Below are 19,119 nucleotides of genomic sequence, written 5' to 3'. Positions count from 1 at the left end.
GGACCTCCAGCAAAACTTAAAGCTGACAATGAGTCTTCATCAGATAGCACATCAAAATCAAAGACAAGAAAGTATGACGAGTCATATCTCGCCCTCGGCTTCACCTGTACAACGGTGGGTAACGAAGAGAGACCACAGTGTGTGTTGTGCTTCAAAGTATGAGCATCTGACAGCATGAAGCCAAACAAGTTAAAACGCCATCTAGAAACAACCCGTCCCGCACACACACACAAGCCTGTTGAGTTCTTCAAAAAGAAACTTCTCAGCTGTCATGCACAGCAGAGCACCTTTACCAAAGCAGCCGTTTTGCCGTCAAATGCTCAACTGGCGTCATATAAAGTAACATATAGAGTTGCTAAGTGTAAAAAGCCACACACCATCGCGGAGGAATTAATACTGCCCGCCGCTGTTGATATGGTCTCTACTATGATTGATGAAGCAACAGCCAGTAAATTAAAAACTATCCCTCTGTCAAACAATACTATTGCAAGACGTATTTATGACATGTCAAAAGACATCGAGGAGCAGCTTAATGACAAGATACGGGACAACCGTTTTGCCCTGCAGGTGGATGAAGCGACCGACAGCAACAAGGACTGCTTATTAATAACTTATGTCAGATTCATCGACGCTGATGATCTGAGGGAGGATTTGCTTTTCTGTAAACGTGTGATGAATAGAGCCACTGCAGCTGAGCTGTTTAATAACTTACTTGAAAGAGGCCGATCTGACATAGAACGACTGTGTGGGCATCTGCACGGATGGGGCCCAGGCAATGGCAGGGAAACGGGGAGGGCTGCAGGCGCTCATCAAGCGTCTCCCCCGACGTGCAGTGGACGCACTGCATGATCCACAGAGAAGCGCTCGCTTCTAAACAGCTGAGTCCTGAGCTTAACGATGTGATGACAGATATTATTACCACGGTAAACTTCATAAAGACTAGGCCTGTCAAAGCCCGAATTTTTTCTGCACTGTGCGAGGAGATGGGCTCTGGTCACACTGCTTTATTGTTCCACAGTGAGTCCCGGTGGCTGTCACGTGGAAAGGTTTTGTCCAGGGTGTTTGAACTGCGGGATGAGATCAGAATCTTCTTGGAGGAAGAGGGGAATGAACTTGCCCACAAGTTTAAAAACAACAACTTTCTCATGAAACTTGCATATCTCAGTGACATATTTCAAAAACTCAATGAACTAAATCTGCAGATGCAGGGCACCAAGACACACCTCCCACAGGTGGCAGATAAAATTACGTCTTTCACAAGAAAACTGGAGCTGTGGGAGCAGCGAGTTACAGATGGGAATATAGACTCATTTGAAAGCCTGAAATCATTTATTGAGGGGAACAAGCTGCAGAACACAGTGATCCCATGTGTAAAAAGCCACATCTCTGCCCTTCAAACACACTTCCAAAGGTATTTCCCACTGCAAGATTCTGCAAAATATGACTGGATCCGAGACCCTTTCAGTGCAACCCCAGCTGATGACTTCAGCACTGCAGAGGAGGAACAGTTCATCGATGTCACCTCAGACTCAACACTGCGGCTGCAGTTCAAGACCAAGACATTGTCTGCATTTTGGATTGGAGTAGGAAAGGAGTACCCACTGCTTGGCAGGAGAGCTCTGGCCACACTTTCCCATTTGCCACATCCTACCTATGTGAGATAGGTTTTTCAGCAGTTGCATCAATCAAGACAAAATACAGATCAAAGCTAGACATTGAAAATGAACTGAGAGTGGCTGTCTCACAGCTGCAGCCCAGGCTGGAGAAGATCTGTAGCACAAAACAAGCACACACAAGTCACTGAAATTCTTTCAGGACTGGGAGAATAGAGCTTGAAAGAAGATTTTCATTAAGTTTTTCAGAAGGAGCTGTTTACTTGCAGAGAGTCAAGAAATTTTTAAAAACAATTATTACTGTTGCATCTTAAAAAAGTGTTCAGTTGAATGTTGCAGTTATACTCTTTATTGCTACTTTAGAATTAGCATGATATTTTTGTTTAAGTTTAATCTTCACACGTTGATGCTGCCATTCTTTTTCTGTTTTGGCAAATCTCAGATAAATTCTAAAAATACAGATATTTGACTAAAAACGGATGTTATTGTCAGTATTTTTTGTATACACACACACACACACACACAAAATGTATTCAGTAACATCTGGGGGGCCCCCAAAGCCATTTTTATGTTCAAGGGGGGGCCTGGCAAAAAAAGTTTGGGAACCACTGGGTTAAAGAGACATGTAGCTTACCTTTATTTATTTACATATTATAACCTGTTACATTATTGTATAGTGTTTTGTATGTTATTATAGAGGTAAGATGAAGCATTCAGATTTGTGTTCCTTAAGTATATATTCTGCTATTTAAAACCACAACAAGACCCAATACAAAAGCAACAGACTAGTGTCCCAACTTACTTTATTACCTTCATCACACACACACACACACACACACACACACACACACACACACACAGACACACCACACACACAGAGACACAGAGACACACACACACACACGCACACGCACACGCACACGCACACGCACACGCACACGCACACGCACACGCACACACACACACACACACACACACACACACACACACACACACACACACACACACACACACACACACACACAAACTAGGGATGCTACAATACAGTCAGCCCACGGTTCAATACGTACCTCAGTTTTTTGGTCACGGTTCGGTTCTGACGGGCCGGGCCATTAAAATGTTTCCAGTATTTTAGACAAATTTTACAGAACATCAAGGGATTTAGAAAGAGAATTTACTTAGAGTTACTTTTTTATTTATTTTAAAACTATTTATTTGACTTTGAAGCAAAACAAATTCAGGTGCTCTCCTTTCAGCCTATTGCAAAGTCAGATTAGATTTGAACATGAAGTAAACTAAAATTAGCTCAATGAATGTCAACAAAAAAGTTCATTGGAGGCATACTGTCATATTTCTCTTTTAGTTATGATTATCGCTCCTCTTTTATTCTTGTAATTGATAGATAGATAGATAATACTCTATTGTCAGACGTAGTCTGAAATTTGCCTTGCGTCATAGCGGCTCCGTTTGCGGCACAACAATTAAGACAGGAAACAAAGATACAAACATTTGACACAACACTCAAACACAACACAACACTCAAGATACAAACATTTGAAACAACACTCAAACACAACACAACACTCAAGATATAAACATTTGAAACAACACTCAAACACAACACAACACTCAAGATACAAACATTTGAAACAACACTCAAACACAACACAACACTCAAGATATAAACATTTGTTGGGCCACGCAGGCTTAGGACAGTCAAACAATGGAGGCTTGGAGGCCTAAAAGGACTCTTAATCCCAGAATCCCCTGCGGTACTTCACACCTACGTGTGAAGTAAAGGGGGACCGGAACCTCTCTCTCCTCATTGGAGGGGACCTGAGGTAGACCCCCCATGGAGCAGGCCAGGCTACAAAGCTCCAAGACTTCCATTGCTCGCTCTCTTTCACGCGCTGACCTTCGGTGCTCGGAGACCCAAGAAGATCTCCTGTTTCCTGCAACAATCTTCCTTTGTTTTAAGTTTTTGGCGCGCAGGTAATCCGCGGCCGGCAGTGTTCTAAATTCCGAGCTCGGATTGTCCAGTGAACGCATCTCAGTTTCTCGGAGAGCGTCAGACTATAACAGATTATCAGAAAGATAACGGTCTTATTCCGTCCTGCAACGAAAGGACATCAAAGGACATCTTTCCACTCGACGGAGAACCAACGAAGCCGCTCTCGCCGTAAGGGACCCTTGCCGCCATCAGACACCTCTGCACCAGGACGGACAGAAGATCTGCTCCATCGCCGGACTCTTTTCCTTTCACCAATCGCGGACAAAGCGATTCACAAGTGAGGCTTAATTAGGTCTGGGCAGAATTAGCTTTAGAGAGTGTTTTTTAACAATTGTTGATCAAAGCAGACAGTGTAATTTTTATCTTTGTTGGACCTGCGTCCTGAGTTTTAACTGTTTAAAACTCTTGTTGTTTCGGACCGCTGCGTCCTATATGTGTTTAGCGTAACAGCGTTATAACCGGGTATTACTCTCCTGATCAGAAAGGCCAGTGTAACCTGAATTCGGCTATTGGTTTGTTTCTGTGAATGAAGGGAATTACTCCGAGTTGTGGCGCGGGAGTCGGACTGTGATCCGGCCTCTTCAGGCACGCATTTCTCTTTTATTCTCTTTTATTTCCCCTTCTACGAACATACACATACACACATATTCCCGTGTAAACGTACATCTGGAGACCAACTCCACCACCGCGCCATTACGCACAGAGATCTATACACTCGCGGCTATCCAGACGCCTCAGAGACACAGATTGCGTAGGGCCGAACTCAGTCTCTTTTAGACCTTAAGGCCACATTTAGGCCTTTGTTAGGTGTGTGCCATCGGAAGGGCGACCACGTGGGACGAAGTAATCTTCCCCCCCCTTCTCTCTCCCTTTCATCCACACGCGCACGCACCCAGGTCTTTGTTAGGTTTGCGCCATCGTGAACGACCACGAGGGTACGAAGCCATCTCCCCCCCCCTTTCTTCTTCCCCCTCTCTCTCTCTCTCTCTCTCTCTCTCTCTCTCTCGCTCTCTCTCACACACACACACATACACACACACACACACACACACACCTACATTCACACCCCTTCCACAAGCCTTTGCTTGATAATGTTTGTTGCTTAGATTAGTTTATAATAGTTATTTGTTTAATTAAGTTCATTGATTTTGGATTGATGTTGCTTTGTTTAGATAAATTCTGTTATAATTTAAGAGAGAAGTTGTTTGTGATTACTGGTGTATTTGCATTGTGATATAAGCTGGGTGCGAAGGCTTTGTGTACGGATTTCACGCCTTCAATTTTCTTAAACATAGTTATTCATTATTAATAATATTAGTAATTAAATAACTAATTTGAGACTGATTTGAGTGATATTTTGGTTATATTTACCTGATTACAGGTTGGTGCCCCAAAACGAGATTAAACATAGTTTAATGATATTTTATTTATATTATTAATAATTAAGTATAATTATTAAAGAATATAACCAAAGTTGACTTGATACAACCCCAACAAATGGTGCCCCGTGTGAGGCTTTCAATAAACCAGCTTTATTGCACTGTAAATGCACAGTAATCCAAACTTAAATCCTAAAAAGGATCCTTCTGAATAAAATGATATTTTCTTTAAATTTTTGTGGTTTAAGCAAAGCAGACATCAAGCTGTGGCGTAGTTGTGTTGTATGTTGTTAGTTAATGGTTAAAGCCATAACTGTTGTCCCCTTTGGGTCCATACAACAATTGGACATAATGATGCAGCTAGTGTGACTTATCAAGGAACTTGATTTGTTGCATTAATCTAGATTTTGATCCTGAAGTATTCTACTAAAGGATTGTGGTGCTCCTTGTTGTTTGTGAGCCATTTGGCCAGATGAGAGTGTAACTTCATTGTTGCATAGCCAGCTATCTGAGAGGTGTGAGTTCCTCCCTTCCTTTGAGGACTTGAGGTGTGAATCCCCTCTCCTATCTTCCAGGATAGACTGCAGTGATCAGTTGGGAAACTTAGATAAGATTTGCTCTTGTGTACCAAGATCCTAGGTGAGTCGGGGGCTGAGACTCCTTTTGGATCAGACGACGCAGCACTGCAAGAAACTGCTGCCGGTCTGACGAACCTCTCCTTAGAGGAGAGTGTCAACCTATATAGCTAGTCAATTAGCATTAGTGATAAGAAGTTATAAGAGCTAGTTGATCTTGTCAACCACAGAGCCAGGCTCACCCCTAATAAAGACAGAATGTATGCAGAAGACATACATCAACTATGGGCCAAAGCTCACTATGGATCAGATGATCCACCCCTTCAAGATGTAGTTGCTAATCTTATCCACCTCCCTATAGAGGAGCTTGACAGCCTGAACTCCTACACCCTCAGCACATGTGAAAAGAATCTAAAGGGCTTGGTTGAATATGCAAATCAACCAACTGGGAAGCCAACACGTACAGTTTCAGATGTTCTAGGCGAAATTCTCCTAATTTACCAGCGCAAATCAAATGTGCAGAATGAGATACACCGGGAACAGCTAGCCCGGGTACTAGAAGAAGGACAGATCCTGTGGGACGACTTCGAAAGAATGCAGGATAAACTAAAGACCTTGCAGGAAAATTGCAAGGCCCTGCAAGAGGAGAATAAAACACTGCATGAAAGCAGCAAACTGGTCGAACAGAAGAAACGAAGTGACACGGTACTCAGATTTCAGGATAGGCAGATAAGTACTGCAGCCCCCAGATCAGCTGAGGAAACCTCAGACGAAGGATGGGAGACTGAAACAAGCCCCTGGAGGAGGGAGACAGACATGTTGCAGGATCTGGAGGAGAGGGGAAGGCACCGCCGGGTCGACCCAGGCACAAAAGCGCCAACACGTCCTCAGACCACCCGGTAAAGAGCTGGATGATTAAAGATGAAGGGCCCCCGCGTTCTGCAATACGCTTTGAGCGAAGAGAACCCTCACCCCGCAGGAGGAGAGGCTTTACTCCCCCTAGAGACAGGGAGGAGACACGGGCCCAATTGGTCACCGAACGCTACCTGTCCCACGATAGACGGCCACATCTGAGCCGAACACAAACCCCGCCACGGTTACAACCCTACTACCGTGACAACCACAGGGCTTACGATTCGTCAGATGAATTGGACGACCCTTGCCAACCTTCGGGTCAGGGCCTGCGAACCAGGTAGATAGAACCTCAGGCCAAAGATCTGAAGCGTTTTGACCCAGATAGCCCAGATTCAAGTATTAACGACTACCTTAGAGAAGTTGACCATTGTCTCCTTGACCTGCCTCATGCGTCCTCACATGAAAAACTGAAACGGATCTGGAAGACTACGACTAGGAGTGTCCGTGATTTCATGGGGACACTCCCACCAAAGGTCCGATCCTTGCAGAAAGGAAACAAATCTGTTAGTCAGCACTTACAAACTGCCAAGCAGAAAGTGTTGGACATGTTTGAATTAATTCAGGGAGCACAGGTAAGCATGGAGCAAGACATATCGTCAGGATATGACTCTGATCCTGGACCAAGCCCCTTAAGAGATCAAACAACCCTGCTGAAAAAGCTCAGTAAAGAACCGAGCAGCCAGGATAACCCAAGGACTGAGGAAATAAGTCTAGTTTTCCCTGATTTTGACTGTGGAGCCCCGCTCCTTGGGGAAACGCCCCAGTTCTCTGACAACTGTGACACCCTTTCACACCTTCACAGGTTTGAATCACCACATAGGAAGGGGGGTGACTTCTCAGCCCCCAGAGGCAGAGATAACACCAGGCTCCCTCCTGCTACCTGTAGGTTCCCATTGCAGGATTCACAGCTGAGGAATATCCAAACCTCAGATGACTGGGATGGCTCCCTTCTACCCAGAGATCAAAGAATGCACATAAGGCTCATTGAATCTATGGCAGAGGATGTAGAGCGGTTTGATCCAGACAACTCAGACCTCTGCATCGATGATTACCTCAGAGAGATTAACCTGTGTCTCAGTGAGGTACCTGATGCATCCACAAGAGAAAAACTCAGGCTGATCTGGAAGACAACTTCCAAGAGTGTCCGTAACTTCACGACTACCCTTCAGCCTGAGATCAGATACCAGTACTCTGCACTCTGCAATGCTTTGCGCCAGGAATACTCCACCTACATTGACCCTGCATCTGCCCTTCTTAGTGCTTTCAGTGTCTTGCACCAGAAGCACGAGGCCCCCAAAGATTATTACTGGCGACTAAGATCTGCATATTTCCAGGGACGTGAGGCTCCAGGTTTGGAAGCGAACCCAACTTTCAAGTCCATCTTCATGCACAATCTGCATGGCTGCGTGCGTTCAGATGTCACCCTGCATAGTCGTACACATCAGCTTAGTATGAAAGAGATCAAGAGATTCGCACAGGCGGTTTGGCAGACACGCTTACGTCACGTGTCACGTGAGGGCAACAAGTTGCCTTGTGCTAAGAATAGGAGACCATATCACCGGCAGAATAGAGAACAGAGCCAGGGGGGTGAAGGTGGGACTCAACCACAGAATAGCTTCCAGCCTGGAGAACTGATCACTACCAGATCCGAACGGAACTCTCGGGATGGCCGTAGTCTGAGACAGAAGGGTAGGTATAACCAGAGTTCCTACGAGCTCCCTAAGGACTCCCTCGCTTACAGAGAACCTGATTCTGACTCCACATAGGAGTGGGGGTGTAGCCTCCACTCTAGAAACACAACAATGTCACTCTACCGACATGAATGTTTCCTAGTCCCTGTTTTGTGTTTTGACATTGGTAGGGAGACACATAATGTACATGTACATTTACACACCTACACGCCACAAACACCTTCCCACAGGCTTACTCCTGCCCAGGCTAGGAGTTAGCCCACAAACCTACACCTTATACTCTTCTCTTTTTCCCCTCCTCTTGTCTGTTTGTTTCATTTGTTTTGTTAAAGAATACACCTTGAGTAACAAAGCTTTGCTAATGCCTGGTTATGTTTTATGCCTAGCTTTAGACATAGTTAGATAGTCTGCCCAGACTTTGCCTCAGTGTCTGCCCAGACCGAATGCCTCTCAAAATGTATAGACTTTTGCTCACTAACTATTTGAACATTGGTCTCCTAACACATGGACTGTTGGCCCTATTTGCCCTAAAGACCGCGACCCGCAATCCCATTCTTCAGGACAAAGGGGGGATGTTGGGCCACGCAGGCTTAGGACAGTCAAACAATGGACTTGGGCCTGCACCTCTGTAAAAGCCTCATTTGAGTTATTCACTGAGATCACAAAGAGGCCTAAAAGGACTCTTAATCCCAGAATCCCCTGCGGTACTTCACACCTACGTGTGAAGTAAAGGGGGGACCGGAACCTCTCTCTCCTCATTGGAGGGGACCTGAGGTAGACCCCCCATGGAGCAGGCCAGGCTACAAAGCTCCAAGACTTCCATTGCTCGCTCTCTTTCACGCGCTGACCTTCGGTGCTCGGAGACCCAAGAAGATCTCCTGTTTCCTGCAACAATCTTCCTTTGTTTTAAGTTTTTGGCGCGCAGCTAATCCGCGGCCGGCAGTGTTCTAAATTCCGAGCTCGGATTGTCCAGTGAACGCATCTCAGTTTCAGTTATATTTACCTGATTACAGGTTGGTGCCCCAAAACGAGATTAAACATAGTTTAATGATATTTTATTTATTTTATTAATAATTAAGTATAATTATTAAAGAATATAACCAAAGTTGACTTGATACAACCCCAACACATTTGAAACAACACTCAAACACAACACAACACTCAAGATATAAACATTTGAAACAACACAACACTCAAGATACAAACATTTGACACAACACTCAAACACAACACAACACTCAAGATACAAACATTTGAAACAACACCCAAACACAACACAACACTCAAGATACAAACATTTGAAACAACACTCAAACGCCAAGCAAATGCCCAGAGGCCCTAAACGTGCTTTGGTCGAGGATTCAGCTCCACATTAAATTTTAGGATTGATTGATGAACAAAAGAGTGTTTCAGTCTGACCTTATCAAAACGTGGGACCCTGTATCTCCGGTTTGATGGTAACAGTTCATACTCCGTGTTCAGAGCGTGGTCAGGGTCAGAGGCGATGCAGTTAGCCAGTCTTGAAATGCTTTTGTTGTAGGCCGATTCATAGAGTCTTTGCATGGGTTGGCCTACAATCTTAGAGCAGATGTTCACCTGCTGGAGCAGTTTAGACTTCAGAGTGGTGGACAGACACATATACCATGAGGTGTTACAGGACTGTAGGACACTTAGAATCACAGAGGTAACGAACAAAAGAAGAATCTGTCGACTCGCCCCAAAAGATCTCAGACGGCGGAAGAAATAAATTCTTTGTTTTGTGTTTTTACAGATGTAGTCGATGTGATCTTCCCAGGACAACAGATGGTCGATCATTATACCCAGATATTTATAAGATGACACTTGCTTGATTTTTTCATCATGAATGAGAATAGGAGCTTTATGAGCATCAGACGGTGAACCAAATACAATTTCCTCTGTTTTCTTTGCCTTGATCTCTAGAGCGTGTTTATCACTCCACATAACCATTTTGTTCACAGCATGTTGGTGCAGTCCAGGGTTGTTAGAGTTACTTAGACTTAGACGTAGACTTTCTTTATTGTCATTCAAACTTGTACTTTACAGTGCAGATAAGAACGAAATTTCGTTGCATTTGGCTCGTTGTAGTGCAGGATAAAAACAGCAGCATGTATTTACATATAAAAATAAAAATAAGGTGCAGATATAAATAGATATAAAAAGAAAAACTATGAGTAAAAATACTATACAGATAAATATATTGCACGTTATATTGTGTTTTACAGTCCAGTGAGGTAGTCCTGTGTGGGGGTTTGAGGGGGAATGGAGGGATTATTTTTTCCTGTTCAAAAGTCTTATGGCCTGTGGGAAGAAGCTGTTACAGAACCTGGAAGTTCTGCTTCGGAGGCTGCGGAACCTCTTTCCAGAGTCCAGCAGTGAAAACAGTCCTTGGTGGGGGTGGGAGGTGTCTCTGCTGATTTTCTGAGCCCTGGTCAGACAGCGGATCTTTGCGATCTCCTGGATGGGAGGAAGTGGAGTCTGAATGATGTTTTCCGCCGTCCTCACCACTCTCTGCAGGGACTTCCAGTCGGAGGCACTGCAGGCTCCGGACCAGACAGAGAAGCAGTTTGTTATGATGCTCTCTATAGTGCCTCTGTAGAAGGTGGTGAGAATAGGAGGAGGGAGGTGTGCTCTCTTCATCCGACGCAGAAAGTGCATGCGCTGCTGCGCTTTTTTCACAAGAGCGCCGGTGTGAAGGGACCAGGTCAGAGTGTCTGTTATCTGCACCCCCAGGAACTTTGTGCTGCTAACTCTCTCCACTGCTGTGCCATTGATGAGGAGTGGTGTGTGGCTGGGCTGGCGCCTCCTGAAGTCGACGATGATCTCTTTGGTTTTATCGACGTTCAGGGTCAGGTTGTTGGTTCTGCACCAGTCAACCAGATGTTTCACCTCCTCTCTGTAGTCCATGTCGTTGTTGTCACGGATGAGGCCCACTACTGTTGTGTCGTCTGCAAACTTCACGATGTGGTTAGTAGTGGACCTGGCGCAGCAGTCATGGGTCATCAGGGTGAACAGCAGCGGACTCAGGACGCAGCCCTGAGGGGAGCCGGTGCTCAGGGAGATGACACTGGAGGTGTTGTTGCCCACCCGCACAGACTGGGGTCTGTTTGTGAGGAAGTCAAGTAGCCAGTTACATAGGGGGGTGCTGAAACCAAGGGGGGCCAGTTTGCTCACCAGATGCTGCGGGATGATTGTATTGAACGCTGAGCTGAAGTCCAGAAACAACATCCGCACATGTGTGTCCTTCTCTTCCAGATGTTGTAAGCCCAGGTGGAGTGCAGAGGAGATGGCATCCTCTGTGGAGCGGTTTGGGCAGTAAGCAAACTGGTACGGGTCGAATGTGGAGGGAAGTCTGGAGACAACGTGGTCCTTTACCAGCCTCTCAAAGCACTTCATCATGATGGGGGTTAGTGCTACAGGGCGGTAATCATTGAGCGAGGAGATTGTGAATTTTTTAGGCACTGGTATGATTGTAGCAGTCTTTAAACATGAAGGTATCACAGCCTGGATCAGCGAGGTGTTGAAGATGTCTGTGAGAACCCCAGCCAGCTGGTCAGCACATTCCTTAAGCACCCGTCCCGGTATGTCGTCAGGGCCCGCTGCTTTCCGGGTGTTCACTCTCCTCAGGGTTCTCCGGACATCAGCTGCGTCCAGGCTGATTGGCTGCTCAATATATATATTATATATTATATATATATTGGCTGGAATATATTTCCTCGCTGGAGTGGTGTTGAGTGCCTCAAACCTCGCAAAGTAAGTTGATGTTGTTGTCACAGGGGGGAGGAGTAGCTTTATAGCCTGTGATGACTCGTATGCCCTGCCACATTCATCTGGTGTTCGTGGGTCCTCGAAGAAGTCCTGCACTTTCTGACTTTGAGCACGCTTTGCAACCTTATGGCACGGTTCAGGTTGAAAATCAGAGAAATCAGAGAAATCAGAGCTGTATCTTCAGAGTACTTCAGAGTGTACTGATTTTGTGTATCAGACCGACAGTCATCTGTATAAAAAAGGAAAAGCACAGCTGAGCTCACACAACGCTGGGGAGCGCCAACATTAGTTGTGATAGCAGATGAAAGGGTGTTATTCACCTTCACAAACTGGATTCTGTTAGTGAGAAAAGAAGCATACCAAAGAGTCAAGTAGGGGTTAAGTTTGTGTTGAATCATTTTTGATACTAAGATGTCTGCTTTTATTGTGTTAAATACTGATGAAAAGTCTAGAAAGAGGGCTCTTCAAATGTATTTGGCTTATCTAAATGTTTGGTGATGATATGGGCCAGAGTGGCAACAGCATCCTCTGTTCCACATCCTTGCTTATAAGCAAATTGGTATGGATCAAGTGTGTGATTTGTTTTGCTAACAAGATGTTTGAGCAGTATTCTTTCTAGAGATTTCATGATCACTGAGGTAAGAGCTATTGGTCTGAAGTCTTTATGATCCCTTGGACATGGAATCTTAGGTAAAGGTTTTATGTACAAAGTTTTCCATGACATAGGGACCTCGTGTGTCAACTGAAGACTGAAAAATTGGTTGCCATACTGGAGCCAACTCAGCTGCAAAGTTTTTTTTGCAGAAAACCGCTACACTTATCAGGTCCCGCTGCTTTAATTTGATTAATTTAATTTATTAATGTTCTATTTTAATATTTATTTTCTTTCCTCTGTCATGATGCTTTTGATGTCTTGTGTGAAGCACTTTGAATTGCCTTGTTGTTGAAATGTGCGATATAAATAAACTTGCCTTGCCTAAATACACACAAATAGATAAAACTTAACTTCTTGTCAGGGAGACGCACACAAAGGAACCACGAGGATGCAAACAATACCACTCTGGAAACTTGTAACCAGTCTATACATCTAACTTGGTCCAGGAGAAAGGCCAGAAAGAACGATTCCACTGAGAAGCCATTATAAAAGAGGGAGGAGCTAACGCTAAACACAATATAACTGGAGACTGCTACGATGGATTGCTCCTGGACCAATGAGCACTAAGCACTAATAAAACACAGAATTAAAGGGAAAGCAACACAAAATGTGATACCCAAAGACAGTTTTCTACTCTTTTTTTTCCTCCAGTTTAACAGACATGAACCCTCTTTTGTGTTTTCCTGCAGGAAGCATTCATGGCCAAACTCGCCGCATCAAAAGCCGTCACATTCTGCTCTCATCAGGTAAGAAGAATCGACCACGCAGACGGTTAAGCGTGCAGAAAGAGACGGGACGTTTTTAACTTTTGGTGTGTTTTGCACTTTTACATCAGGCGATCCAGGTTCTGGGTGGGATGGGCTACGTGTCAGACATGCCCGCTGAGAGGCACTACCGCGACGCTCGCATCACAGAGATCTACGAGGGCACGAGTGAGATCCAGAGGCTGGTGATCGCCGGCCAGATCCTGAAGGAATACCAAGCATAGACGCCGCACGCCACAATATGGACGAGTAATAATCACGCACACTGGGACATCACCTCATTCATTCAGATTTAAAAGGAGCCGCGTTGATCGGGTGAGACCTCATTTGAGTTTCACTTGATTGTGCGTGCCCGTTACCTCCGCCGTCTCATGTGTCGATGAACTACAGGAGAGGCCACGCCCTGTCTCTGCTGCCGTCAGAGGATATCAGTGATCTGGAGGGTTAAAGGGTCAGTTCACCTCAAAATAAAAAAAGAAGTTTTCTCTCATTGCTCTGGAGGAGCTGCACAGGTAGGTCGTTTCGGCCCCGTGTCCACATGGCGTTTCTTTCTCTGGTAAGAAAAGCGCCGACTGTGCGCTCGGGAGCGTTAGCGTGAAGCGTTTGTGTGCTGAGAAGAAAAGCGCTAAAAATACGTCCCTCCTGTTTCTATGACAACAGTCTGTTGACAACGGCCGCTGTATGACCGACACTGTAAGCGACAAAACTACGGGGAATATTTAACGTTTGGAAAAGAGCGCCGGTGACTTCAACAGCGCCTTCCTGAAAAGTTGAGTGATTTTCAATTTGACGGATGGAGCGGGTGGAGCGCTCAGAAAAAAGACGCTGTCGTTTGATTTTTCTCAAGGCGGCCGCTTTCTCCTGAGAACGATCTCAGACGCTGGCGCTAAGAAAAAAAAAAAAACACCAGGTGGACACGGGGCCTTCGATGTCATTTTATAACACATCTCTGCAAAGAACTTTAAAAAGCAACTCATAAAAACGTCCCCTGTCGACCTTATTTTACTGACTGACATGTTGAGTAATTTCATGTGAATGTGAAGAGCTGCAGATTAAAGCGTCACTTTCCCGTTGTGGTTATATCCATAACTTTAGAGCGCTCGCCTTTTAAATAAAACACATAGAAATGTTGTGGTTTGTAAAGAAAAGCTTGTGTACTGACCCTTTAAGATCCAGTCTGCCTACATGAGGAAAAACACCTTCTTCTTCTTTTTTTCTTGCATTTTTCAGTTTGGTGAGCAGAGGGCGACGGCATGCTTTCATATGTGTTGACCGACTTTTTCCTGCCTCATAGGTTCATGAATGAGTGGAAATAAAAGCCAGAATGTGCAGATGAAAAAAAAAACCCTCCTTCAATCTGGAAGTGAACAAACATGTGATCACTTTATGAAACGGTTTGAAACACTTCATGTCTGTTTTCTTTGTTTTTCATCTCAGACTTCTTGTGCCTCGGTAACGTGTACATATTTTACTGTAATTTATAGTGTGATGATTAAAACATATTTACAGCTCAGAGGAGTGATGGATTTTATTTTAACATTTAGAATTTAAAGAGGTGAAAGAAGATGTTGGACTGAAGTTAAAGGTCCAATCAGTGACAGCCCCCTCCCCTCTGTGCTCCCTCTAAAGCCACGCCTCCTCACTTACATAGACGAGCGCCGTCCCTCCAGAAGTGGACCTCAGCTCATCTCTGTCATTGTGTAGAAACTACGCCGTCTCATGTCTCATTCAGCGGTCAGTAAACTCACAGTTTAAACTCCTAAAGTCATCGGTGACGCTCTTTGAGTGTGAGCTAGAGCACGCAAGAGGTAGAGAGCGAGCAGGGAGACAGGGAGGCGTCTGATTGGTTCATCAGATTGGTACCTTGTGGCAGACATTGGTCAAAGTTTTTACAGACTTACAAACTGATACAGATGATGGATTTACTCTGTTCCTTTTTCAGAGAACATGAGTTATTAATTTCTGTCAGGACCTAAAGACAATTTACACCAGAATCTTAAAAAGTGGATCTGGAGGAAATGACCAACCCTGACTTTAAATAACGTCTTAATGCAGCACGTTAAATAAACCTTAAAGGTGGAGTCAGGAGCATCACGTTCTATAATTTAATCTTTGATCAAATCAAGTCAAACTTCCTCTTCAGGACTTTTTCTTCTTCCTGTTCGACCTGACGGACGAGTCGGAGACGACACCGATCGTCTTGATCTGAAACTTTCAGACGTCACAGCTTTAGACTGGAGTTAAAGAAACACCTGAATGAATCAGAATAACTTTATAATTACTGACAGAGACAAACTCCTCCTCTCAGGAGAGACACTCCTCCATGATGACATTTACAAGATCAATAAAACACAACAGCAGATAGAAAGAGGGATTCAGATCAAGTGTAGAAGCTTTACTGATCCCGAGGGAAATTCAAAGTATCCAGTATCAGGTTACAAAGACGTACATGACATGAAACATTTGTGACAAATTAACCACAAACAGACGCCCCCCCCCCCCCCCCCCCATACATATATATTAACCTGAAAAAAAGATTTAAAGAATCCCCCTAGATGAATCAAACTTAAACTGTGCAATTAAAAATAGAAAAAAAGAAAGAAAGTCGTAGCGACTATATGACATATGAATGAAATGATAAAAAGATTAAATGATAAGAAAAGAGAAAGTAAAAATATTAAGTAAATTATAAATTGATTAAATGATGATAAAAGAAAAAGAACATATACGATAAAAAGAAATTCAACAATTGCATAACTCTTTCTGATCTCTCAACAACTGTGGAGTGATTTCAGATCACCGTGTGCAGATTATAATCTCTCCCTGCAGGGTAATAACTCCAGCACACAGAGATACAGACGATGATGCCTTCAGGGACTCCTCAGAGTTCAAGTGAAAAAGAGACGACAGTTAACCAGTTAACACGCTGAGCAGATTATATTTAAAGATACTCCAACAAACCGACCAATCAGGATCGAGATTTTACCTGCTGTCGAATTATACACAAAGTTATAATGAACAAAATCACCATGACAACGCAGTCAAAACAATTATAAAATAAACAAAGACGAAGATTAAGAACATCATCATCATCTTCATCATCATCATTTTCATCATCATCACATCTTCATCTTCATCTTCATCTTCATCATCATCATCATCATCACATCATTATCACATCTTCATCAACATCATCATCATCACATCTTCATCATCACATCATCATCATCATCATATTAGCTCTTCTCTGGTAAAATCTTCAGTTTATCCACAGTTCTAATGAATGGAAACATCCTCTCAGTGAAAGTGTGTGTGTGTGTGTGTATGTGTGTGTGTGTGTGTATGTGTGTGTTAGTATCAGGATCAGAGAACGACAGCTCTCCTCTGTTACAGTCCAGATTCACTCTGATCCTCTGAGGCTTCTTCTTCACTGAGAGAACAGTGAATGGATGTGATGGGGAGCGTGCTGTGTATTTACCATCATAGAACCATATTGACCAACATCCAGACCGTATGTCTCCCTTCCTCTCTACAGACTCTGCTAACACACCCAGTTCCCAGTCTGTACTGTCTCCAACCTGGACGTCCCAGCTGTGAGTCCCTGACTTAAAGCCCTCAGAGCCCAGGACAGACCTGTAATAATTAATCCTCTCTAGATTATCAGGAAGCTGCTGCTCCTCTCCTCGTGTCACACAGGTCAGATCTTCAGACAGGATGAGGAATGGATGAGCAGTGTTTGGGTCCAGAATGATCGGACTGTAGGAGACCATGTCCTTCATCTTGTTCCAGATGTTGAAGCTCAGGTTGCCCAGGTGTTTGGCCTGGTCTATCAGAGCTCCTGAGGGCAGCTGTGGATCCTCCAGCAGGGGGCGCTGCTGGACTCTTTCCACTGCAGCCTTGTAGTTTTTCAGGAATGAGACGTCTTCAGCTCTCAGCTTGTCCTCTGTGTCTCTGACTGTGTGTGAAAGAGCTGCTATCTCTCTGCTCAGAGCCTCCATCTCCTCCTTCATCCTCTGACTCTTCTGCTCCTCTTCCTCCCTCAGTGCACACAGCCTGGCCTCCTCTTCCTCTTCTAGAAACTGGTGAAGCTTCTTAAACTGCTCCTTAATCTGCCTCTCTGTGTGTCGGGCCTGGACCTGAATGTGTTCTGCTGTTTGATCAAACTTCATTTTAACTTCTTTAAAAACATTTAACTTCTTCTTTACCGGCTCCAGAGTTTCCTGAAGTTTCTTCTTGTGTTGTCCAGCAGCTTCATCGATGGGTCTGAATCTGTGTTTGCTGTGTTTTTCTGAAGTAATGCAGATGAGACACACCGGCTCCTGATGGTCCAGACAGAAGAGTTTGAGTTTCTCAGAGTGCAGACTGCAGAGATCCTCTGAAGCTCTCTGATCTCTCTCCTGCACAAAACTCTCACTCAGGTTCTTTAAAGCAAAGTTAACAGGTAATCCCTTTGAATGTCTCCTCTTACAGAGTGGACACTCCTGGTTCTCCTTCTCCTTCCAGCAGTTCTTCACACACTCTCTACAGAAGCTGTGGCTGCAGGACAGCATCACTGGATCTTTAAAGATGTCGAGGCAGATCGGACAGCTCAGATCTTCTTCAAACTTGGACGCCATTTTATCTCAGAGTCAAAACACGCAGCAGAAAAAAACAGGAAGCCACTCCCCGTCCCTGAGAGTTACTTTCACTTTGAAACTCTCATTCAGTTTGTGGATTCAGCAGCAGGTTGAAGTGTTTGTATTCCCAGTATTCCCAGTATAACAAGTACTCCCAGTATCCCCTCCTCCTCCTCCTGTCCTCTCTCAGTGGAAGTCGTGCTGGTTTGTGTCTGCAGGTCGGTCCGTCTGTCAGTGTGTGTGTGTCTCTTAAGGGTTAGGCAGAATAACAGCCTGTTTCCTGGTTTGTTTCAGACGAAACAGTTGAGGGGGCGGAGCTTCTTCAGAGCAGGAACACAGAGAACAGTCTCATTTCTCTGCTCACAGCTTCTATATCACTGTGCACATGCTGAAGTGTTTCTGAGAGGTTTTCAACATATCAAAGAAACCATGGACGTTTGATCATCCTGTCACACAGAGCAGCAACTAGATTTGATCATAGATTTAGGAGTTTTAGTTGATTACTATTTTAATAACTGCAGAACAACCTCTAAACGGGAGAGAGAGCTCATACAGATAAGAGAGAGTGTGCCATTACTATGGAGCTATTATTGTGGCAAAACTATTTGAATATGTGTACACAGATCCACAAATGTGTAAACTAATCTGTAAATATGGAGACTAATTTTGAAATATTTACTTATTTATTAATGGCAGTGAACTTTTTCAGCTGTAAATCCTGAAAATAAAAACAAATGATCACTTACAACTAGGGCTGTTGAAATGAATCATTTAATGGATGCATCGCGATGCAGACTAGACGATTAATACATCGATGCAGGGACAGGAAGTAATCGATGCTGACGAGGGTCAGAAAAAAGCATCTGCTAACCTCTACATGTGTTTGTTTTGAGCAGCGTTGAGTGAGTTTGTTTTACCTAAACACACACGGTGGTGTGTAATGAAAGTAACAGAGGGATTTGTGACAGAAAACAACATCAATTGAGTCCCGGTCCTGGTCTTGCTGACTTTATGAGCAGAGTCAGCTGGTCCTGCAGGCTCAGACCACAGTGCTCCGCTGCAGGCTGAAACGACTTGACTCGGTGTCTCTTTAACCGACCGCAGCTCAGGTTAG

The 19,119-nt window shown here is 44.3% G+C and overlaps 1 protein-coding gene across 1 annotated transcript; it reads right to left on the bottom strand.

Moving 5' to 3' along the window:
- Positions 1–15,763: 15,763 nt before the first annotated feature.
- Positions 15,764–18,254, bottom strand: LOC136183239 (nuclear factor 7, brain-like). The gene has a single exon (XM_065965996.1). The coding sequence runs from the start codon at positions 18,003–18,005 to the stop codon at positions 16,626–16,628; it is 1,380 nt and encodes a 459-aa protein (XP_065822068.1). The 5' UTR covers positions 18,006–18,254; the 3' UTR covers positions 15,764–16,625.
- Positions 18,255–19,119: the final 865 nt, after the last annotated feature.

This window comes from Labrus bergylta, chromosome 17 (assembly GCF_963930695.1).
Source record: "Labrus bergylta chromosome 17, fLabBer1.1, whole genome shotgun sequence".
NCBI lineage: Eukaryota > Metazoa > Chordata > Actinopteri > Labriformes > Labridae > Labrus > Labrus bergylta.
The sequence above is the reverse complement of the archived record's forward strand: the minus strand, read 5'-3'. Positions and strand labels throughout refer to the sequence as shown.